Source organism: Lepidochelys kempii, chromosome 5 (assembly GCF_965140285.1).
Source record: "Lepidochelys kempii isolate rLepKem1 chromosome 5, rLepKem1.hap1, whole genome shotgun sequence".
Lineage (NCBI taxonomy): Eukaryota > Metazoa > Chordata > Testudines > Cheloniidae > Lepidochelys > Lepidochelys kempii.
Window position 1 is genome coordinate 88,997,218 of NC_136384.1, and position 25,289 is coordinate 89,022,506.

The 25,289-nt window shown below is 41.1% G+C and overlaps 2 protein-coding genes across 3 annotated transcripts in view; both read left to right on the forward strand.

Moving 5' to 3' along the window:
* SLC35D2 (solute carrier family 35 member D2) overlaps window positions 1-8,517 on the forward strand; it is a 30,852-nt gene extending 22,335 nt beyond the window's left edge. For both annotated transcript variants that reach the window (XM_073344950.2, XM_073344951.2), the window contains 2 exons: window positions 1,877-1,959; window positions 2,684-8,517. In XM_073344950.2, coding sequence (XP_073201051.1) covers window positions 1,877-1,959; window positions 2,684-2,771 — 171 coding nt within the window. In that variant the 3' untranslated portion in view covers window positions 2,772-8,517. The remainder of the gene's footprint in view (window positions 1-1,876; window positions 1,960-2,683) is intronic.
* Window positions 8,518-10,710: 2,193 nt separating this feature from the next.
* Window positions 10,711-25,289, forward strand: part of HSD17B3 (hydroxysteroid 17-beta dehydrogenase 3) — a 28,660-nt gene continuing 14,081 nt past the window's right edge. Inside the window, exons 1-3 of the mRNA XM_073344956.1 lie at window positions 10,711-10,864; window positions 13,976-14,022; window positions 23,643-23,718. Of these exons, the coding sequence (XP_073201057.1) occupies window positions 10,711-10,864; window positions 13,976-14,022; window positions 23,643-23,718 (277 nt within the window). The remainder of the gene's footprint in view (window positions 10,865-13,975; window positions 14,023-23,642; window positions 23,719-25,289) is intronic.

Below are 25,289 nucleotides of genomic sequence, written 5' to 3' on the forward strand. Positions count from 1 at the left end.
AATTCTGGCAAGCATTGAAGTGGAAACCCTATCTCTCAGATATGATCCATGCATTGTTTTAAATTTTGTACATGTGCCCTGAGACATCTGGGTAGGGCACCTTACAAATCAGAAAATAACTAAATAAATGCAAATCATTACAGGCACAGTAAAATCAATGCCACAGCCATGGCTTTCTGTACTGATTCACATATACCCACCCCAAATTTGCAGTGACATAAGAATCCTTTATGCATTCCATCATATTCAAGGGAACAAGGATCTTCCAATACATGAAGATGCAAATAACATACCGAAATTCTGACTCAAATCTACTAAATCTTTTTGGCTTGCACTGCAAGAGCTCCGAAGACTTGGATTTTCCCTGGAAAATCACTGGTGAGCAAGGTGGAAGGATGCCAAAGTCCTGAACAAACACTTCATCAAGGACCCAGTGGTTTTTCACTCCCCTAGGAAATATGGTCCACTTTGAATGACATCCACACATCACAAGGCAGATGCTCCTACCTTCCCCATAGATGGGGACTTAGATGCAATCCTATTTGTGACTGTGGAAACGGACTTCAAATTAGGGAACACATCATCAATTAATGTCCCAAATGATCTGATCCTATCTCTGCCATCCATTCTATGTCACGTGAAGCAATTAATTGGATCGCCAGTTGAGACTTGGATAGCTAACATTTCTGTTTTAAGCCACACGAAAGAAGACAATGACTAAATAAAAATAGCATAACTAATTTCTGAAAGGTTTTTTGAATTTTGAAAGGCACTTAGTGACTCTAACTCCGAAGAGAAACAAGGTCATTGACCGTACTAGATGCCAAAACTTGTGAAACAAAAGTGTTGGCAAAATGAGCACAGTGCATAATACCTTTCCTTCTGTCTCCAGGAAAAAATTCATTTTTTGAAACTTAAATTTGTTTTTATTAAAAGATGTGTTCATATTGACCTACAGCCAAATGGTCTGACTGCCTTTTAATTCTGCAGAGCAAAACACTGAACCTTGTAGAACAACAATAAATCATTTTTATTTTATTTTCCAACATTCCTCCCCCCTCCCCACCCACCCTTTTTTGGAGGACATGAGACCTATTTTCAGGAAATTGGAGGTGAAATGAATCCTAGAGTATGTCTTCACTGCGAGAAAGAATGTGTGCTTAGCCTACCTAATCCATGTTAGCGAACTTGACTTAAAATGGCAGTGAAAACATGGCGATTTAGCTTTTAACTCAGGTTAGCAGTGCGAGTTAGAGCCTAAAGGGGAGGCTAGCATTGAACTTGAGCTTCTAGCCCAAATTAAAGGCTGAGTTGCTGCTGCATCTTCACTGCTATTTTAACCTGAGTTAAGAATACACCATTTTGCTGTGAAGAGGAACCCTCCTTATATCGCAAAAAGTAGCATCCATTTTTGGGGGGAGAGAGGGACAATTTGTGCCTACAGTTGAATAGCCAGTGCAAATATGAATACCTGCACTTCTACACAATTGCAGACATAAATCAAGAAGCTATAGACACAGATGCTGAGATTTTCACCTGAAAAAGAGAGGTTGGGCTCAGCTGAAAATGTACCCTGCAAAAAAGGGACATAGCAAAGTATTAAAGAAATAGTCCTTGGAATTTCCGGTCCTTCAAAAACATTCTACCCGAATCAGCTTGTAGTGAATTGTCCCATATTTGGGAAAATGATGAATGTTTATTATATATTATTGTTTTTACATTATCAGTAAACTTGCCACACTGTGAAACTGATTTTAGTAATAGTTTTTGAAGTGAGAACAGCTAAACGTGTTCAAAAGCAAATTGACTTGATGACATTTAAGATCTCAGAGGCTAAAATTGTTTAGTAAATGCATGGCTTTTAATTTCTTTTCAGAATATATCCATCGCTTATATTGGAATGTTGGTTGGTGGAGACTACATATTCTCTATATTAAACTTTATAGGGCTAAATATTTGGTAAGTGAAATCTGAATGATCTTCATTGGGTGAAACTGAGAAACTATTCCTTAATGAGGACTAGTGTGTTTTTGTTTCAGCTGGCCAATTTGGCTGAGGTAATTGTGAAACCTGTGACTGGGCAAGTGCTAGATGTTGCCTCAGGATGTAAAATTCATTTGGTTCAGTTCTAATTTTTATGTCTATTTATGTTTGTTTCTGTATATTTATTTTGTCATGTTAAGATTGTACTTATGTAGATATGCCTACCATTTTACTACTGGGAGCTGTAGCTCATTAGTTTTTATGAGCAGAGGTGGGTCTTGTCAGTTTGGGGAGAAGCCATCTAAGGAAACTCCAAGTATTGCAGGAAATGGGAATGTTGATTCAATGAGATGTGCTCATTCCTGTAACTTGTTACTGAATCTGTGTGCCAGGATGGTGTACTTTCAGTAGGAGTAATCATTCTTCATTTCCAGTTCTTAAAATCTGTTGTGTTACCTGCATCCCACCCCATATGGGTGCTATAGAGTGGTTATTTATTGATTTCCCCCATATAGTCAGGGCCAGATTCTCTGCTCATGTAAATCAGTGTAGCTCTACACTATATAAATTTACACCAGCTGAGAATCTGGCTCTCTGTCTGTAAAGCACTTTGAAATCTTTTGGAAGGAAAGTTGTTATATGTATATATGATTTTTGTCAGCAAGTATCCCTGATCCTGTGTCTGCTCTCTCTTCTTTAGCATGGCAGGAGGACTGAGATATTCATTTTTAACATTACGAGACCACAAGAAACCTAAGCAGCCTACAGATGAAGAAAACGTGTCTTGATTCAAAGAGCTAGCAAAAATGAATAATGTGAAAGGCAGTGAAGATGCAAGCCCACTAAACAGCACTGCCACAAAGTTAATCAAGCACCTGCAGCAGGAATGTATCTGAAATGAGAAAAATCTACCTCAGTAACCATTGTGCACAGACATCTTATAGGCTCAGAAGTGTTCTTACACACAGCGTCACAACTTATTTTTGTTTTATAACCAAGCTTCACTTATAATATGGGAACATCTATCCAAAGTAATTGGCTAGTTGTGACCGTCTTTATTCTTGCTATTGACAATATTTGTACTCAGCCAAATCTTAAATTTCTTGCTCAGTTTTCATCAATCCTTGTGAGGCAAAACTCCCACAAAGACAATGGGGGCTTGATTCATTTCTGTCCAGTACTGTAGCAGATCACCAGCGTGGCACCTCTTGCTGGTCGTCCAGGAATTAGCTCTCTCAGGACTGGAGCACTATCTATGGGCCGGTGGCTCGCCCTCTGTTACCTATTCTCTGCAGTCCCTTTATCTCCACCACATATAGGCCTCACTCCCTCTCAGACCACAGTGCCCCTTATCTTGGGGTGCTGCCCCTCACCCAGAGAACCCCACTCCCCTGAGCCCACCTCGCCTCAGTGACCCACTGCCAGTCTTCATCTAGCCCCTTTACGCAGGGGCAAACTGCAGTGTGCAATGGCCACTCATCATTGGCTAGGGGGCTGGACCTGCTCTCTTTTCCTGCAGCCCCTGTACCTCAGGCCTTCCTGTCAGGCCTCAGCCTAGGAGGTCACCAGGCCTGAGCTTCCCAGCTCAGCCTGCCCTTTCCCCAGCACTGCTCTGTTGAAGGTACCCTGTGCTTCCAGGCAGCCCGGTCCTTCCCACCCCAAGGCTGAAGTAAGACTGCCTGCCTCCTAGATCACAGTCCTTTTTATACCAGCCCTACAGGGCCCTGACAGCAAGGCCTTTGCCTGGGGATTTGCCAGGCCAGAGCTCCCCCAGCTCCTCCTGCCCTTCCCCAGCACTACACTGTCCAGGGTACCCTTTTCCTCTTTCAGGCAGCCAGATCCATCTCTCTCCAAGGCTGGAGAAAGACTGACTGCCTTCTGGCCCTACAGCCCTTTTATAGGGCCCAGCCTGGCCCTGATTAGCTGCCTCATAGCCTTTCCTGGTTGGCTCTCAGCCCCAGCCCTCTCCAAGGGCTGGCTTTTAACCCTTTCAGGCCTGGAGCGGTGTGACCACCCTGCTACATGTACCTTGTGGACTTATTTACACCTACAAAGAGGGTATACAATGCTACCAAATCAAAATGGTTTTACACCCACTTTGCACTAGTATAAATGACTGCACAACTGGATCCTGGCACACTACAAAAGCAATTTTTCCTCTCTTGGTATTGATACGTCCTCATCAATTATTGGGAGTGGACCAACCTGACTGAATTGGCCTTGTCAGCACTGGTTCCCCACTTGTAAAGTAACTCCTTTCTCTTCATATGCCAATATACTGTATTTATGCCTGTATCTGCAATTTTCACTCCATGCATCTGAAGAAGTAGGGTTTTTTACCCAGAAAAGCTTATGCCCAAATAAATCTGTTAGTCTTTAAGGTGCCACCGGACTCCTCATTGTTTTTGTGGATACTGACTAGCACAGCTACCCCTCTGATACTTGAATCCTGGGTGTTCCTGTATAAGGAGTGATTGAAAACTGAATAAGGAACTCAGGGTACAGTCCAGTATGTTTTGAAAAAGGAGTTCTCTCTTATCCTACCAATTCTCTGCTTCATTCATTCAAAGAAGCTATCATCCTCTGTGGTATCACAGTCTGTTGCCACAATCATGATTGTTTTGTCATAAGTGGATTATTCTGACTTTCTGCTTGATCAAATGAAAGGAAGAGAAGGGAAGCGAGAGAAATATTTATTGTTTAAAGAGAAATACCTTGGCTGATTAGCCAGTACTGCATGGAAAAATCTGAGAGAGACCAGAAAGGGAAATTCATTTCTGTTCAGGTATGCATACTTAGATATCAAAGGTTCCCCTCTGCACATTGTTTGTCAGCGCGTAGCTTGGAACAATACAGAGCAAATGCAATTACTGTGCACTGACTGGAGCAGAAAAAAATCAATGGCACACTGAAGACTGACTTTAAGCAATAATGTTTCATTGATGCAGAATTGTTGATGTTCCACGGTGTACCATGTACATAATAATAGTTGAAATCATCTAGAATATCTGGTTTTGTTCTGTATTCTAAACTCAGACTGTGTTCCCAAAGATTCACTAAGGAGGGGAGGATAGTCCAGTAGTTGAAGTACAAACTTGAAATTGGGTGAGCTGAGGTCTGTTCTTGCTTCTGTCATAGATGTTGGACAATAATATAACTGCTGTCTGTCTTTTCTTATCTGAAAAGGCAGAAAATATATATTTACCTACATCATATAGTTAAGTTCATCAATTTTTACAAAGCATTTGAAATCCTCAGATGGTGCCATGGGGTGTACAGTGATTATTAGGGTTCTCAATTTCAGATATGCACGAGCCAAGTTATGATTTTCTGTTGAAATCATGAGAAGTGTTGAAGTTTCACAAGATTTTGACATGGAACCAGGTAGATCTGGATAGTATTGATTGACTGAGTTTCAGTTTGAGATTTGAGGTTCAAACTCAGCAAAACTTGGGGAGTGCAAACCCATGTGGACCATAGGAAGTGGCATTCTGAGTCAGCTGCAGTCCAGTATCCTCTCTGACAGTGGCCAGTACCAAATGTTTCAGAGGAAGTTGTCAGAATCCCACAGTCTGCAAATGTGGGATATCTGCCGGTCTCACCCTGATCTCTAATAGATAGAGGTTGGCTTAAGCACTGAAGCATAAAGTTCCTAAATGTTTGTTTGTCATTAATTATAACTCTGGATATTCTTGATAGCCATGTAATTATCCACTCTCTTTTTGAATCATAAGTTCTTGGCCACAATGACTTCCTGCGGCAAGAAGTTCCACAGCTTAAATCAGGTGTTGTGTGAAAAAAGTATTTCCTTTTATTGGTTTGAATTTCCCATCTTTTTAGTTTCATTCACTGTCCCCTTGTTCTCTTGTTGTGAGATAGGGAGAACAGAAGCCCCGCTCTACCTTCTCTATACAACTTGCTCTTTTATACACTATAATTCCAGTTATCCAAATACCGTTTTTCAAAAAATCCTAGTTTATCCGAATCCACAGTGTGGCCCCCCATGTAGCTCTATCTTAGTGAATCACCCACTGATAAGTTCTCAATTAGCCTCTTAACACCCGCTAGCACTACTCAACAGCTTTATATCTGTATAGCGGTTCTTAGTGGTTATTGCAACTAGTGAGATCTAATCTTGTTTGCACAGCTTGGCAGGACAATGTAAAAAAAAATATGTGTGTGTGTTAGGATCTCAAGCAGCAAGTACACATTCTCAAGGTCCTAGGCCTGGCCTACACCTAAAACTTGGTCAGCCTAGCAACATTGCCCAGGGCTGTGAAAATTGTCATGCCTTCAGCACCGTAGTTAGGTCAACCTACTCCCCTATGTGGACGTGGCTAGGTCAACAGAAGGATTCTTCCATCCATCTACCTACTGCCTCTCAGAGGGGTGGATAACTACATAGATGGAAAAAAATCCCTTCTGTTGATATAGGAAGCATCCACACTATGGCACTATAGTGGCACAGCTGCAGCATTTCTACCCCTAGAAATATCAGCATTACTGCCTGTGTTCCCTGTATTTCTGTATCTGTGAAACTGCAGCTCAGAATAGCATTTCTGTTAATCTGAATGCCCAGTTATCTGAAAGTTTTGGATGTACCCCAGGCCAGTCAAATAAACGGGAGTGTATCGTATGCTTCATGCCCCCATTTATCCATTTCCTTTCTAAGGTCTGTAGATCAAACCAAAAATAGTGTTTGTGTGAAGCTTTGTAAAGTGAAACCACTGCATTTTGAATAGTTCAAAGAACAGCCTAAGAGCTTGTCTACACAGCTAAGTCAATAAGTTTCACTATACTGGTATTATTATATTGGCATAGCTATCCCAGCAAATTTCCCTGTGCAGACAAGCCCTAATCCAGAAACCAGTATGTGATCTTTCCATCTCCATTCTGTGAGCTGTTAAAGAAAAGCACAACAGGTATTGAAATGCCGTTTTATCATTATAATGTTCAAACAACACCCTGGTATTTTGTTAGTATTAGAGAACCATGTATTATGAATGTAGATTTAAAACATCCCCTGAAGTTTGGGAGGCATTTGTTTCCATGGTTATGTTTCAGCCTAGAAAAACGGAGGCCATTTGCAAAAACCAGAGCCAGGTTTGGATTTTAAACCCCACAGGTTGGGGGTGTTAGATTCAGCATTTGGACTCTGGTCCATCTCTAGTCAGTGTATTTGCTAACTTAATTTAAAATATAAGCCATGCTGCTTGATTGTTGAAATCTTTTTTGCAGGGTATTTAACCTGCTGATGAATAGTTTTTAGCATGAAACTGAAAATTACCTCAAATTCTCACAGGTACTGTATAACCCTTTTCTGCCAGCCCTACATCTAGACTGGAGAGCAAAGAGCTTCTCCCCACTCAAGATCAAACACATCCTTGCATTCCCAGGACCTGTACTGTCGTTAGGGCAAGCGTCTCGAAAATGAGGAGAGCAGAGACACTGCACCTTCCCCAAACGTGGTACAGTTGGTCTCTTTCTAGCTGTGCAAGGTATTTTGCCTGCTAGAGATACAATATCGTTCATCACTCCTGCTGGGTGATGCAGCCCTGCACTTCCACTGTCTGCAGTTGAGGCTACATACCATGACCAAGCCCATATTGTAATTCTACCTTTCATATCCCAATCCAGAAAGCAGCTATGACTAGATTGTTTGTTTGTTTTCTGGTTAAACTAATTTCCCTTAGGGCTTGTTGACCTGGTAGGTTACTGTGCAGTAAACCAGGGTGTGGATCCACAGTTTCCAAGTTGATTGCACAGTAATGTCCCACATGGACACTCCTACAGTGCACGGAGGTTAAAAGTAAAAGCCTGTGGCTGGCCCATGACAGCTGACCTGGGCTCGGGCGAAGGAACTGTTTAACTGCAGTGTAGACCTTCGGGCTCAGGCTGGAGCCTGTGCTCTAGGCCCTGTGAGTGAAGAGGGTCCTAGAGCTCGGGCTGCAGCCCAAGCCTGAATGTCTGCTTCACAATTAAATAGCCCCTTAGCCTGAGCCCTGTGAGCTCGAGTCAGTTGACCCAGGGCAGCCACAGGTTTTCAGTTGCAGTGTAGACATACCCCAAAAGTCTCAGAGTGTGACTTGGTATACTACTACTTGAAAGCATGTTCATCACTTTCACTTTTACTTTCTGGCTATTATGATCTCGTACAATTCTGCCAATTCAGGGAAATACTTTAATTTTTAAAAATGTTTTCTTTTATATTTTAAAAAATTCTTGAACATTTTTCTGTTCCCGGTGTCTAGTAAAACTTCCTTTGCCCCACCACTACCACCAGAATTTTGGGGCCTAAACTACCTGACAATTCAACTTTAAGTAGGTGGCAGGATGGCTTTCACCGATAATCAGAGGGTTAGCACAGAAGTGGGATTACAGCACTGCTTGATGTTTAGCAATTGTAACTACTGAAATGAGGCACACTTAGAAAGAGACCCTCAAGGAAAACAGCTATGTTCAACTTGGTATGTGGCTTAATTCTGCAATATTGTTTGCTGTATGCTTGTAAATACATAAATGAAATTATTGTTACTATTTTTGTATTTTTATTATTGGGTGCAGAGGGAAGATACTTCTAAGTCACAAGTGAACCCTAGGTCAAATGCATTACAGTAAAAAAACACATAATCATAGCTGAAGTAATTTTAATTAGCCAATTGTGCATACCAGGCTTCTGATAAAGGCTTTGAATTTTGGGTTGCTTAGCTAAAGTACAAACCTTGATCATTCTTATACATATGTATGTTTTATTAATCAAAGTAGATGTAAAAGATCATTAAGAAATTAAGACAATAATGTAGGATGTCAAAACTTATCAAGAAGAAATCAAATCCCAAATCTAATCACACAGTGGCAAACAATAATCTACTATTTTCTTTCTATATAGAAAATTTTTATCCCTAATTCTAGTGCTTATCCATTTGCCAGTCAAGTTTTAGATCAGTGAAAGCTACAGGAATGTCAGGGACTGTTCAATCAAATGTAATTCTTAAGTTAGAAATGTAAACAAATATTGAATTATTGAAATGCTAATTAAATTCAGAATTATTTTGACAGATATTGGTAACTTTACATATCTCACCCCAAAGTATCCATTTACTATATCAAAACTAATTCTAATGTCTCTTGCCATACACTAGTAGATAACCCTACTCTTAGTTTTATACAAACTCATAGGTTGTTTTAACCAAGCGTTAAGGTGTTTTGTAAACTCTTAGAACTCACTGCTCTAATCTTTCTCTTTTTGCGGACAGGCCAAGATTTTAAAAAATAGGTGCCCAATTTTAGGCTTCTAAGTCCATATTTAGGTACCTAAACAAATGGCCTGATTTTTCCAAAGTGTTAAGCAGCTGTATGCTTAGCACGTCTGAAAATCAGGCCACATGTTTAGGTAACTGTAGGGAAAGATTCTGTACATAGAGCTTGGATAAGCAGTGACTGGGTAAGGAAGGACATTATAATTGGACAAATATTTATAGGTTGTAAAGATCAAGGATGGATAAGAATTGATTGTCATAGTATTAGCAGTAATTGGATGAGAGCAAGAAAAGGAAAACTGATGCTGAATATCAGGAGACACTTTCTGACAGTACAACCTGTAAACAGTTGTTGTAAACTGAGTCCCAGAAAAGGGAAATCCCCAAGGTCACTGTCAGTCATTGGCAGAGCTGGAACTAGACCCTAAGAGTCCTGAGGCTCATGTTCCAGATCTGTCAGCAAGAAAGACAGCATGTTTAAGAAGGATGAATTCAAACTGGAACAGGTACAGAGAAGGCTACTAGGATGATCCGAGGAATGGAAAACCTGTCTTATGAAAGGAGACTCAAGGAGCTTGTCTTGTTTAGCCTATCCAAAAGAAGGTTGAGAGGAGAGATGATTGCTCTCTATGAATATATCAGAGGGATAAATACCGGGGAGGGAGAGGAATTATTTAAGCTCAGTACCAATGTGGACACAAGAACAAATGGATATAAACTGGCCATCGGGAAGTTTAGACTTGAAATTAGACGAAGGCTTCTAACCATCAGAGGAGTGAAGTTCTGGAATAGTCTTCCAAGGGAAGCAGTGGGGGCAAAAGACCTATCTGGCTTCAAGATTAAACTCGATAAGTTTATGGAGGAGATGGTATGATGGGATAACATGATTTTGCAATTAATTGATCATTGACTATTCATGGTAAACAGGCCCAATGGCCTGTGATGGGATGTTAGATGGGGTGGGATCTGAGTTACTACAGAGAATTCTTTCCTGGGTATCTGGCTGGTGAATCTTGCCCACATGCTCAGGGTTCAGCTAATTGCCATATTTGGGGTCGGGAAGGAATTTTAGTTTGTCCAGCAGCAAAAGATCTGGATGTGAATGTCCCCCAAATTTGAAGGTGTTCTCATCCAGGGTTTTGGGTTAGGCCCATCTTTAGTCTCTATGAAAATTCTTTTTTGTTCCTGGATGTTTTCCCAAAAAAGGAACCTTGTCTAAAACAGGTATTAGAAATCCTAGTTTGGTTTTATTTTTTCCAGTAATTTACCAATCTGAGTGTAGTATAGGGAAATTACTTTAATCTAAACCCTTGGCACTCAGTGGGGAAAAAAAAAAATCACATGACCCAGTGGATTTGATTAGACTGTACACTTCTCTGCCAATGCTCAGAGAGTAGAAGTGAGCTAGGAGGCAGTTAAGGGGAAGATAGTGTTGGTATTTCATCCAAGCTCACTGGATCTGTTCACAATGGAAGAGTTCCAACAGCAACTTCTCGCTCTTTTTGGGGGTCTAATTTGTCTGTTTACTCTGGTGAAATGCATTAGATTTTTGAAGTATTTTTTCCCACGTATATGGAATGCTTTGCCTCAATCTTTCTTTCAGTCAATGGGAGAATGGGCAGGTAATGGAATTTTCTTCACATTTTTATTGCTATAATTGAGTGATGAATTTCTGTGTTATTAATCATGAGTGGTTCTCCCCCTAACCCTCTTAAGAACTAAGCTTGTAACTTTTGCTGGGGGGGCGGGGGGTTCCACTGATTTTAGTTTTTATGAACCAGACATTTCAGTGTACTTGGGAATACAAGAAAATAATCAGAATGGTATCAAACACCATATGTTCTTTTTTTAAATACATATATATGGAATTTAACTCCCTCCTCATCCTTCCCTATACTGCACACATCCCAGTTCTATCACCTTTTCTCTGCTGGAAGTGCTTTAGTTTTATAATATTGCCTATATCCTTAGTTTCCTGATATAGCATTTATGAAGCAACTAATTTACCATGAACATCTGTCCCCATCCTCTGAAGGTAGTTTCCTATGTTCATGATAACTTGGTTCCCATGTAATTTGCCTGAAGTGGCTACCTGTCAATAATAATATCATTGACATCCACATTTACAGTAGACTCAAAACTTGGCTGCTCCATTTTAAAGGTACCACATGTCCTCAAAAGAAGAATATTGGTGTTTAAAAATAAAACATTTTCTTGATATTTAATGCAGAGATTTTTTTTTTAGGGTTGTTAAACTGCTAGCATTAAGCAGGATTGAGGATTTATTGCAGTTTCTGAATTCCTGTATTACAAGTGTCACAGATGAGGTTACTTAATAACAAGATGCCATCATTAGCATCAAATACCAACTTTGGTGTAAACACCTTCCCCTCCAGATTGCAGTCTCAAGAGCCTGGTCTCATTTACTTCAATGGGAGTAGATCACATCTCACTGTACATGTTACATTTTGTTATTGATGGGTGGCATCCACCCCTTTTCAGAAGGCCAGCACAATGCCCAGTCACTACTGAATAACCTGTAAACCCTATAATGAAGAATTAAGTGGGACTTCAGTGGGGCACAAGTCTAGTGCTGACTCTCTGCGTGGGGAGTGGATTTCATTAAGTGGAAGTTCTCTGGTTGAAATCCTGACCCCATTTAAGTCAATGGGCTCAATGAAGATTGGTAGGTTTATTTAAACAGTTCATTGCATCACATGAAGCAGGATATTCTAAGGCACTAGAATTAAAATTGGCAGATCTAGACCTGTCAAGTCTGCTGCTCTGCCCAGAAGACTATGGCTTTTTAATTATTGGTCTGCTGGGAAACCTAACCAATCACTGCTTGTTTTGTTGAAGGGCTCCTGGCTCCATATGACATAGGGGAGTGATGTGTGTATTAACAGCTAATCTTGGCATTAAAAACTCTCTCTTATAATTCAGGCTACCCAAATCCATATTTTCCAGAGACTCTCACAAAACAAAATCCTTTAATGCTCATAGTCATTTCATTCCATTTATTATGAAAACTTCTTGGGGCCACCTGGGAATTGTTCACTTTGTTCCCTATGGTCAGATTGTTTATATGGCACCCAACGCATTCTAGTTGCTGGGTCCCTGCACCAAGGATATTTCAAGCCAAATGAAGAGATGATGAGAAGTGTGAAGACAAAATTGAAGAGAATGGGTAGGAGAGTGGAGGGAGAAGGGTTGCACGTACATGATGGCAAATTTGATTTGGTTGTGGTCTATGTATGTCCTGCTTGGGGATCGTAGCATCTTTAAAGTTGTTCTCTAAAAAATTAAGATATTGTATTTTAAGGTTTGGTGGGGTAGAAGTGGATTAGATGGGACTGGAGTGGTGGGGAAGGATTTGCCAGAGCAAAGGAGCATGGAGGAGACACTAAAGGGAAGATGGAGGCAAAAAGAGAGGGATGCAAGGGGACCGGGAGATGAGGATGAGGAACAGGAGAATGAATGGAAAGGGTCATAGTACTCAATGGTGCGGTCCGTGAGCAGAACGTGATAGTGCAAGAGGGGTGGTCCAAGACCGTGGGGAATAGTGGGGATTGGCAGGCCTGGATTCACTCCCTGCATCCTCTGCACTAGCTGGAGACTGGGGGAACTACACCTGCTACTGTGATTTACAGGCCACCTAGGCAGGGTATGTCTTACTGCAATGAATAATCCACAGCTGGCCTGGGTCAGCTAACTAAGGCTTAGGCTGCGGGGCTATAAAATTGTGCTGTAGTCATTCAGGCTGAAACTGGAGTCTGGGCTCTGAGACCCTGCAAGGCGGGATGTGCCAGTGTCCAAACTGCTGCAGTGCAATTTTACAGCCCACAGCCTGAGTCCGAGTCAGCTAACCCAGGCCAGCTGCAGGGTGTTTTATTGCAGTGTAAACATACCTGTAGGCTGGTCTGAGCCATGTAGAGTGGGGAAGAGGCAAAGGGCCTGGCATGCTACTCAGCTCCGGTTGTGTCTAGGGTGGGGAGAAGTTGAGAGGGGCAGGACCAGATTCATTCATTGCACCTTTTGGTTTTGCTACTAGTTGTGAGGAGGAAACTCTGTGGCATTTTTATAGGTCACCTGAAGACTCCTCCGGGCTGGTGGTATTCATGACAGGTACTTAAACATGGGATAAGGCTGGAATTTTCAAGAGATCCACCTCCCATTACTTTCAATCAGGTTGTGCGCCTAACTGCCCCATTGTGCCACTGAAAAATCTCTGAGAGATTAGAACATTTTGCTCAAATTCTTTTGCAGAAAAAAATTGAGTCTATTGGTTTGGTTTGGTATCCTGACTCAGTTTCTCCATCTATAATGGGGATAATACTGATCTAACTACCTAATAGGGTTGCTATAAGGATTAATCAGTCAATGTTATTAAAATACCTTGACATTGAAAAGAGCTAAATAAGGTGATAATTATACTTATTGGCATTGTGACTTTTTCAACTAAATGAAATATCTAGAATGAAACACCATTGGTACAAATTATTGTTCTGCTTGCACTTTAAGGGGAATTATAAGCCATACTTTCTGTACAATGTGTTTAATCACTGATTAGTGGAAGCAGGTTCCTTGGAGAAAAACTAAAAAGAGACTAAAGTTTGCACTTTTAGCCCAGCTCTTTGAGCACTGGCCATTAGTGTTTAGGAAATTCTGAAACAAAAAGATTGAATAATGAAAGGACGAACAAAAGAAGGTTATAAATTTATTTTTCCCCCTAGTGGTCACAGGAGCAGGAGATGGAATTGGAAAAGCATATTCCCTTGAGGTAAGTAAAGCATCTATAAAATCAAATATTGGTGAATGGGAAATATTGGTGAATGGGAAATTTCCTCCCTTCCAACATTCTCTGCAACTTAGTAAACTGATTCTACAGTTAAGAACATTATATGCTTAGGGACCTAATCTTTCTTCTGTGTATGTGCATAACTCATGTTATCACTTAGAGATATGATATTCACTTTCAAAATTAGAAGAATGACATGAAATAGCCCCAACTGCTTCCATAGTGCCAAGAAAATCAAAGGGAAATACTGAGTGATCCTAAAGATTTAACGCATTCTGTAATAATTATATAGTATAAACTTTAGGAGACAGTATAGTCTAATAGACTAGGTTTGGGACTGGAAAATCTATTGACCTGGGTTCCATTCTCAATTAACCTGCTGTTTGGTTTTGAGCAAGTCACTTATGCCAAGTATTTCAAACTTGGGTGCCTAACCTTAAACACAAATTTGAAAGTGTTGGCCTTAACCTTTTTGCCTCAATTTCCCCAGTTTTAATACTGGGATAATAATATCTACCTCACAGGGGTGACTATTTAATAGCAGTGCCAACTCCCACAATTTTATTGTGAGTTCCATGCTGAATTACTTAATGCCCCTGCTCCTGGAAACAAATGTTTGTGACAGAATCTCAGTTTTAATTGAAATTTTTTTTCTAGCCCTCATGGTTACAGAGAAAAGCTTGAAAATGTTATCTGATGGCACAAAAACCAGAAGGCATAGAAAAAACATATTAAAAACATTATTTTTAAGCCAATCTTAGGGCATTAAGGGCCTGACGCATGATTTTGAGCATTTGGGGTTGTCAGTATTATAGTTTGTTTGAACATATAAAGCATAAACAAAAGTGTCTAGTATTTATAATGTAATATGCATTGGTAATTATTATTATTGTGTCCAAACCAGCCTCCATGACCCATGGATCACACCCTTCTCATGCAGAAGAGTGGGTCAGTTTCATTCTCTGCAGCATTGCTCCCTCCCTTGTCTTTGGTCCAGTTCTCAGTGAATGGGCAGGTGTGGGGAGGGGATCATCTAGGAGAAGAATGTGCAGAATAGGAGGAATAAGTATGCATGCCCAATTGCATCTTCAAAACCACATTTATGAGTGCAAATGCCTACCCGTGGAACTTGTGGATCAGTGCATATAAGTGAGTGTTTGGATGACATTTAACCAATGTGTCGTTACAAATGCTGTGTTGCCCACACAAATGTGGGTTTTGCATGCATACAGAGGTGCACCTGCAAATGTTATGTGTCAGACTCAGTGCACACTGCCTGCTTTGTGCTACTTGAGCAATAGAAAGCAACTGTAAACCTGGCTTAACAGGACAATTAAAACACATTTATGCTGCTTTGTGTTACTGGGGAGGAGTAGAACAGCTTGAGTGTGGTTTGGAAACTTTGGCTGTTACTGACCAGTTACTGTGGAGCATTTGTTAATTATTTTGGCTTTTGTTGTATGAGTAAGAGTCAGATTCCACCATCTTTATTTATGCTGAATAGGACCTTACTCCACAAGAAGCCTTATTGATTTAAACCCTGCTCAGCTAATCTACAGGGCAGATGCCAGGCACAGGCCTCTGTGAGCTCACTGCTCAGCATCTTCATTTGGCTGGCCCAGGATTTTGTGAGGCTACTGGTTAAATACCTCTGACCCTTTGAAGTTTCTGTCATGGCTCCTCTGCCTTGCTGTACTGATATCAAAGTATAAACCCCTCTGAGGTTATTGACTCTGTGCCTCATGTTCTCTGGGCAGATGTGAAGGCACAGGTCTCACTGATGTCTCCTCCTCAGCACCTCTGGTTTGTTGGGTTGAAGCCAAAAGGCCTTTATATGGGTATTGGCTCAACACCTCTGCACTTATGGGTTTATAACAGAGGACAGATCTCTGAACATAAGAATGGCCATACTGGGTCAGACCAGAGGTCCATCCAGTCCAGTGTCCTGTCTACCAACAGTGGCCAATGCCAGGTGCCCCAGAGGGAGTGAATCTAACAGGTAATGATCAAGTGATCTCTCTCCTGCCATCTATCTCCACCCTCTGACAAACAGAGGCTAGGGACACCATTCCTTACCCATCCTGGCTAATAGCCATTAATGGACTTAACCTCCATGAATTTATCCAGTTCTCTTTTAAACCCTGTTATAGTCCTAGCCTTCACAACCTCCTCAGGCAAGGAGTTCCACAGGTTGACTGTGCACTGAGTGAAGAAGAACTTCCTTTTATTTGTTTTAAATCAGCTACCCATTAATTTCATTTGGCAGCCCCCAGTTCTTATATTATGGGAAGAAGTAAATAACTTTTCCTTATTCACTTTCTCCACACCACTCATGATTTTGTATACCTCTATCATATCCCCCTTTAGTCTCCTATTTTCCAAGCTGAAAAGTCCTAGCCTCTTTAATCTCTCCTCATATGGGACCTGTTCCAAACCCCTAATAATTTTAGTTGCCCTTTTCTGAACCTTTTCTAATGCCAGTATGTCTTTTTTGAGATGATGGGACCACATCTGCAGGCAGTATTCAAGATGTGGGCGTACCATGGATTTATATAAGGGCAATAAGATATTCTCCCTCTTATTCTCTATCCCTTTTTTAATGATTCCTAACGTCCCGTTTGCTTTTTTGACTGCCCGCTGCACACTGCATGGACGTCTTCAGAGAACTATCCATGATGACCCCAAGATCTTTCTCCTGATTAGTTGTAGCTAAATTAGCCCCCATCGTATTGTTTGTATAGTTGGGGTTATTTTTTCCAATGTGCATTACTTTACATTAAATTTCATTTGCCATTTTGTTGCCCAATCACTTAGTTTTGTGAGATCTTTTTGAAGTTCTTCACAGTCTGCTTTGGTCTTAACTCATCTGCAAACTTTGCCACCTCATTTTTTACCCCTTTCTCCGGATCATTTATGAATAAGTTGAATAGGATTGTCCTAGGACTGACCCTTGGGGAACACCATTAGTTACCCCTCTCCATTCTGAAAATTTACCATTGATTCCTACCCTTTGTTCCCTATCTCTTAACCATGAAAGGATCTTCCATCTTGTCCCGTGACAACTTAATTTACATAAGAGCCTTTGGGGAGGGACCTTTTCAAAGGCTTTCTGGAAATCTAAGTACACTATGTCCACTGGATCCCCCTTGTCTACATGTTTATTGACCCCCTCAAAGAACTCTAATAGATTAGTAAGACATGATCTTCCTTTACAGAAACCATGTTGGCTTTTGCACAACAATTTATGTTCTTCTACATGTTTGACAATTTTATTCTTTACTATTGTTTCAACTAATTTGCCCGGTACTGACATTACACTTACCGGTCTGTAATTGCCAGGATCACTTCTAGAGCCCTTTTTAAATATTGGCGTTACATTAGCTATCTTCCAGTCATTGTGTACAGGTGCTGATTTAAACGACAGGTTACAAATCAGAGTTAATAGTTCCGCAATTTCACATTTGAGTTCTTTCAGAACTCTTGGATGAATGCCATCTGATCCCGGTGACTTGTTACTGTTAAGTTTCTCAATTAATTCCAAAACTTCCTCTAGTGACATTTCAGTCTGTGACAATTCCTCAGATTTGGGAATCTCCCTAACATCCTCAGCTGTGAAGACTGAAGCAAAGAATTCATTTAGTTTCTCTGCAGTGACTTGATCGTCTTTAAGTGCTCCTTTTGTATCTCGATCATCCAGGGGGCCCCACTGGTTGTTTAGCAGGCTTCCTGCTTCTGATGTACTTAAAAAACATTTTGTTATTACCTTTTGAGTTTTTGGCTAGCTGTTCTTCAAACTCCTTTTTGGCTTTTCTTATTATATTTTTGCATTTAATTTGGCAGTGTTTATGCTCCTTCCTATTTACCTCACTAGGATTTGACTTCCACTTTTTAAAAGATGCCTTTTTATCTCTCACTGCTTCTTTTACATGGTTGTTAAGCCATGGTGACTCTTTTTTAGTTCTTTTACTGTGTTTTTTAATTTGGGGTATACATTTAAGTTGAGCCTCTGTTATGGTGTCTTTGAAAAGTGTCCATGAAGCTTGCAGGGATTTCACTCTAGTCACTGTACCTTTTAATTTCTGTTTAACTAACCTCCTCATTTTTGCATAGTTCCCCTTTCTGAAATTAAATGCCACTGTGTTGGGCTGCTGAGGTGTTCTTCCCACCACAGGAATGTTAAATGTTGTTATGTTATGGTCACTGTTTCCAAGCGGTCCTGTTATTGTTACCTCTTGGACCAGATCCTGTGCTCCACTCAGGACTAGATCGAGAGTTGCCTCTCCCTTTGTGGGTTCCTGTACCAGCTGCTCCAAGAAGCAGCCATTTAAAGTATCGAGAAATTTTGTCTGTGCATTTTGTCCTGAGGTGACATGTACCCAGTAAATATGGGAATAATTGAAATCCCCCACTATTATTGAGTTCTTTATTTTGATAGCCTCTCTAATCTCCCTTAACTTTTCTTCATCACTATCACTGTCCTGCTCAGGTGGTCGATAATAGATCCCTACTGTTATATTCTTATTAGAGCATGGAATTACTATCCATAGAGCTTCTATGGAATATGTGGATTCATTTAAGATTTTCATTTCATTTGATTCTACATTTTCTTTCACATATAGTGCCTCCCCCCTACCCCCTGCACGACCTGTTCTGTCCTTCGATGTATTTTGTACCCCGGAATGATTATGTCCCATTGATTGTCCTCACTCCACCAGGTTTCTGTGATGCCTATGATATCAATATCCTCCTTTAACACGAGGTACTCTAGTTCACCCATCTTATTATTTAGACTTCTAGCATTTGTGTACAAGCACTTTAAAAACTTGTCACTGTTTATTTGTCTGCCCTTTTCTGATGTGCAGATTCTTTATGTGAATGTTTCTTGTCTGATCTGGCCCATACTTTATTCTCTTCCATCCTCTCCTCCTGACTAAAACCTAGAGAATCTCTATCAATCGACTCTCCTCTAAGAGAAGTCTCTGTCTGATCCATGTGCGCCTCTGCAGCAATCGGCTTTCCCCCATCTCTTAGTTTAAAAATTGCTCTGCAAACCTTTTAATGTTAAGTGCCAGCAGTCTGGATCCACTTTGGTTTAGGTGGAGCCCATCCTTCCTGTATAGGCTCTCCCTATCCCAAAAGTTTCCCCAGTTCCTAATAAATCTAAACCCCTCCTCTCTACACCATCATCTCATCCATTCATTGAGACTCTGAAGCTCTGCCTGCCTACCTGGCCCTGCATGTGGAACTGGAAGCATTTCTGAGAATGCCACCATAGAGGTCCTGGATTTCAGTCTCTTTCCCAGCAGCCTAAATTTGGCCTCCAGGACGTCTCTCCTACTTTTTTCCCTATGTCATTGGTACCTACATGTACCACGACCACCTGCTCTTCCCAGCACTACACATAAGTTTATCTAGATGCCTCAAGACATCTGCAACCTCTGTGAGGGGTGGCCCCTGTGAGGGTTCCTGGCTCAGCATATCTAGTTTTCTGGGTTGATGTAAAGGCATAGTGTTACTGGCATGACAGTTATAGCTTTCTAATGTCACAGGGCTTGTGGAAGCAATTGACTCAGCATGTATAGTTTTCTGGATTTGTATTAAAGTTCAGGCCTCTGTGAGTCCACTGGATGAGCACTCTAGCGTGTTGGGCTGATGTGAAAGTCCAGACTCCCATGAGGTCTCTGAATCAGCATTTCCAGCTTCTTGGGCATCTGTGACAATACTGGCTGAGTTCCTCAAGCTGACTAGTCTGATATCAAGGCAGAGACCGCTCTGAGGTTACTTGCTCTAGCTTGCTGGCTGATTTCACGGAACAGATTTCTGTGAGGCCTTTTAATTTGGGGGCTGATGTCAGGGCTTCAGACTTGTTAAACTGATCTCAAGGCACAGGTCTCTGTGAGAATTACTGGCTCAGCAGCCACAGCTTGCTGGGATTATGTGAAGTCTTAGGCCCCTATGAAGTCACTATGCTGCACTTTTAGCATTGGTACCTACATGTACCATTACGCTGCACTTTTAGCATGTCAAGGCACTGGCCTTTGGCAATTTACAGGCTTGACACTTCTATCTTCCTGGAATGATGTCCAGGGACAGACTTCTGTGAGTATTACTGGCTGAGCATCTCTAGTTTGCTCGGCTAATATGAAGACCCGTATTTATGTAAGGCTTGTGGCTCAGCATTTCTGAACACCCTGAACTTGCTGAGCTGAAGTGAAAGCATAGGGCAATTTTTGACTACAACTTTTCTTGTTTATTAATAGCTTCATATCTTTAAACATTTAAGGTTGATTTGCTTAAATCAGGGTTTCATTAGATCATTTTTGAGAGCGAGGAATTTCATATAATATAAGCTGTGGTGTTTGGGAAAACCTTTGTGTGATTTGTTAAAACTTAGCCTGTTATTTACAATCTGGTGAAAATTAATTATGGCTTGAGTTGCCCTATTCCAGTTGATTCACTATTTTACAGTGTTGCAGGAGTCTCCCATTACATCCTTCTGCAGACACAAATATTTTAGGTTTGTTTTAGCAGTAGAACCAGAAGAAACATTTTAAAGCAGTTTTGCAGAATCCATTTCTCCTTTTGGTGAGCTTCATTTTTGCAATCCTGCTCTCCTATCCTACTTCCTCTGGGCCACATATTTGTTGAGAGATTTGAGTCAGACAGGTCTCACAGGGTTGAACCGCGAGAAATTAAAAGAAAAAAAAAATGACTGGGGATGCCAGTCCTGCCCAAAATCCCACTATATAGACCTTAGGAAAAAATAATCTAATAGCTTTTACAAACGTCTAGAAATCTAGAACAACTGTTCCATAAATCATAATCCTGCAACTTTAAGTTCTTATGATCTAGTCTGAGTATGGCCAGTTTGTGTGTGCAACGGCAGTAATAACATGCACAAATGAGGCCCAAAATCTGTGCAGTTTTGCATGTGGCTCTAGCTATTTGAAAACTTGGCTCATTCTGGAAGCTGCAAAAATGCTCTATAAGGCATAGTGGTTTTTTTACTGGTTTGATGTGTGTGAAAGTCTTTTGTTGCACACTACAATGCGTGCCTAAGCCTTCTATTAACCTGTTTCAACATGCTTAGACATTTGTCACTGCTGGAAGTAGTCATGATGATCTTGCCTTTTAGGAACCCCAGAATTTCATGAGCATTTAAATCCTTTACCACTGGGAGTCAGGATTTCCTAATACAAACAGGTTTATGTTGCATAATGCTGGAAGCTGGGGCTTGCTCTCATCCGCAGTGGGAAATTCTATTCTCTAGCTGCATCACAGGCCTTGTCTGTACTAGGAAAATGCATTGTCTTAGAAAGTATTTTAACAAAGATGTTTTTACTAATAGAATGTTAAACATGACTTTGCCCTTCAACATGACTGATTAAAAATGAATTTTCTCAATACAGAAAAGGCCATAGTATACAAGCCCAAGTAGAGTGGTATTTTCCAACTCTCTTTTGCATTAAAAATTGGCCATCATCACGTCACATTTCCAGCCTGCTATAGAGAAGCTAAAATGATTCCTGCTCTTGTCTAATGATCACTGTTTATTAGGGTTTTATTAGCTGGCCATAAACATTTATTCTTGGCTGAAATTTGGCATTTCATTTAGCAGTGAAAATCATTATCATTTACTTTTTTCAGCAAACTGCAATAAAAATAAGTGAAACGCATTTATTAAAACCAAAGTTCAGAAAAATAGCTCAGTTTTTGATGATGATATTTATATTACTAGCATGGATCTGAATGCTTAAAAAACCCATCCAAATGGTCCCCAAATTACAACTTGGAATGAGTGACCATGGAAACAGCGACCATGTCTCCGTTGCCTTCCAAATAGATTGGAAACAGCTTGAGTCAAGCCTAATGTGGACAAAGGGAAATTTGCCAGTACGTAGACAATTAGAGTTCTCTTCCTGAGTACTTCAAATGCAGCCCTTAAAATGAGCTTTCAAAATGCCACAGTGTCTAAGTGTTTGCATGTTTCTTTGTGGCACCGGACAATTATGTAAGAGTCTCCAAAAGCTCAGAACTGTGAGAATGGTCTTTGTGCTTAAAATGCAAATGGTTGTTTCCAATACATTTAGTGGACAACTCTCCCTCATACTCTCGATGTAGCAAATTTTTAAACAAAGGTCCTTATTTCTTAACATTCTTTTCATTGTTTCAGGGAAGCTCAATGGGACAAACTTTCCCTCAAATAGATTTAGGGGGGAAAGCATTGCAGGGAGTCAGTTACAGAAATGAATGCCTTTTCAGTGTGTGGGGTTTGTCAACTAGTTTCTTACTCTCTAAGTAAAACCTGGTACTTTCAGATGAAGTTGACCTTATCTTTGTACACATTTATTTAACTCCGCCTCTCCCTGCTTCTGTGGGCAGCTTTCTAGCTTCAGCTCTCTCCTCTGATCATGCACCCAAACTCTAGTGCAACTTCAGCTTGTTAAAAACATACACTCCACAAGCTGGGGCATATTCTCCTTTCAATCTGTGCACAAAGCTCTAATTGGGAGTGGAAATGTTTATGTTCATTATATATATGTACACACAGAGAGAAGTTAGATAAAAACATAAAATACTCTTGCTGGAAGGTTGCAACCTAACACTACTTTATTTCTTAGACTTCAGAATTATAACACACAAGACCCCAAAAACGGAGGGAGAGAGAGAGAGACAAAACAGGCTGCTCCTTAAAACAGAGAGCTACAAATCACCCCACTTTACTCTAGGCTGCCTGCCTGCAAACTGACTGCTGCTAGGCCTAGAATTACCACAAGAAGCCATAAGAATAAGGGGAGAATATGACCATTTGTTTTGCATTATTTCACATTACCTCACCAACTATAAACAGACTTATGTCAAGAAGTGTTTGCATCTACAAACCTAAATTCTTGTCTACATTTTTATGGATGTACTTTTGTGTGCACAAAAACTCTTGCTTGTTTATTTACTTCACTTTACTTAAAAATTCTCTCATTCAAGTTTTGGGGGCATGATATATATATTATATAATATAAATTCTAACCGAAGTCCAAAATATATAATCCTTTTAAAATTTACCCCAAAGTTAGGACCCTCCCACTATTCAATACAGCCCATTTAGCCCCTTTTCTCAGGGTGGGGGTGGGGAGGGAAGCATGTTGGAAAAACATGAAATATTATAGAGTGACCTGGAAGTCAACAAATTCAGGTTCTGGTGAATTAATGGGGAAGTCAGTTCTACAGCAGAAGGCCCCTTATTGGAAATATCAGGTGGAATTGCTCTCCTTCTGTCAATTAATTAGAGCCTTTCCGAGAAGGGCTCAAGGGACATTGTTTTGGCAAATCTTTTGTTTGGCTATAGGTTGACGCTCAGAGGGTTTTGTTATGATGGGTCAGGATCATATACGGAGGGGGATGTTTGTGCAGCTGCTATAAGCAGTTTAACTAATGTGTTGCTTGGTTTTAATTTTTGTCATGTCTCCAGATAGTACAGTGATGGGTACTTGAAAGTAAATGAAATATTAAATAAAATGCTTAGTGCTGAAAGCTAAAAAAGTCATTTAATGTTCTCATCACCAGAATGTCATCGGTTTTAATCATTTTAAACACCTCTTTTGTAGCTGGCAAAACGTGGATTAAATATTGTTATGATAAGCAGAACACTTGAAAAACTGCAGAAAGTAGCCACTGAAATTGGTAAGTGTTTAAATCTGAAGAAGACTGTGACAGGCAGCATGGTGTAATAGGGCACTGGATTCAGGAGACCCAGGATTCTGTTCCTAAAGTGTTTACAAAACATTAACTCTTATACCACTCTGTGAGGTAGATGAGTATCATTATCCACAACTGATGGCTAGAAATACTTTGCGAAGGCACAGAGATTAATTTTTAAACAGTCACATAAATGTGTGGCAGCACTAGTTATTGAACCTACACCTCCTTATTCTCAGTCCAGTACTTTAACAAATAGCGAACACCTCCTCCTCCAGTATAGGAAGTGAGTTGAAAAGGATTACTCTTTTGACACGTTCAGCCCCATGAATTACAGTTGTGCCATAGGAGTTTGCAGAATTGGCATTCTACATAGGCAGAAATCCAGAATTAAAAAAACACTTATCTCCAGTGTTGGAATGTAGAGTGAAATTTCCACCTATTCAGACAGGAAGGCCTTTAAAAAAATCAAGATAAGATTCGAGAGAAAAAAAGAGATTGAGTTTGTGCAGACAAGTAGAGCCGTTATGTCTATTAGGCTCCTAATGTAACACATTTTGTGTCGTGTATGTAAAACATTGATCAAACCATAAAACGAAGGCTATGTTTATACTATAAACCATTGGATGGCAGTGTGTAAAGTATGTATAGCTAGATGTCACATAGGGTGCCAACTTTCTAACCGCAGAAAATCGAACACCCTTGCCGTGCCTGTCCCTTCCCCGAAGCCCCACCCCTGCCCTGCCCCTTCTCTGAGTCTCCATACCCCCTCCCTCTATCACTCGCTCTCCCCCACCGGGTTGGGGTGAGGGCTCTGGGGTGGGGCTGGGCATGAGGGGCTTGGGGTGAGGAGGGGGCTCCAGGCTGGGCCAAGGAGTTTGGAGTGCAGGAGGGAGCTCAAGGCTGAGACAGGGGTTTGGGGTGCGGGCTCCGGGAGGGAGTTTGGGTGCAGCAGGGGGTTCTGAGCTTGGGTAGGGGGTTGGGGTGCTGGAGGAGGTTTGAAGTGCAGGCTCCAGACGGTGTTTACCTTGGATGGCTCCCAGACCCTCAGGGCAGAGGCACGTGGAGCCCCGAGGGCCGTTCCTGAGCCAGAGGGACATGCCAGTTTCTTCCTGGGAGCTGCGTGGACCCTGGCAGGGAGCCAGCCAGCCCCGCTGTGGCCAAATGGACTTTTAATGGCTTGGTCAGCAGTGCTGACCAGAGTTGCCAGGGTCCCTTTCCACACTATGGTGTGCAGCTACGTCTGTCAGCGAAAGGTTCCGGAAGAGGGGAGGCAGCAGAGAAAGGCTTTGTTGGCTCCATGCCACCCGAGACTTTCACTGTGGTGAGGAAAAGTGCTGCTGCTGGAGTCTTTCCCTGTACATTTAGGGCTAGATTCTGCAATTAGCTCAGGCTCCTTTGTGCTACTCAGGTGCAGGGATTCAGCTGGTACAAACCTGATGGAGCTGGCTCCTGCACCAGCCATTTTCACCCCACAGCATACTGGGCGGGGGCAGGGAGGGAACAGGTTGGAGCTCTGCTCCACTCCATTACACTGGTTCTCTAACTCATGCCAG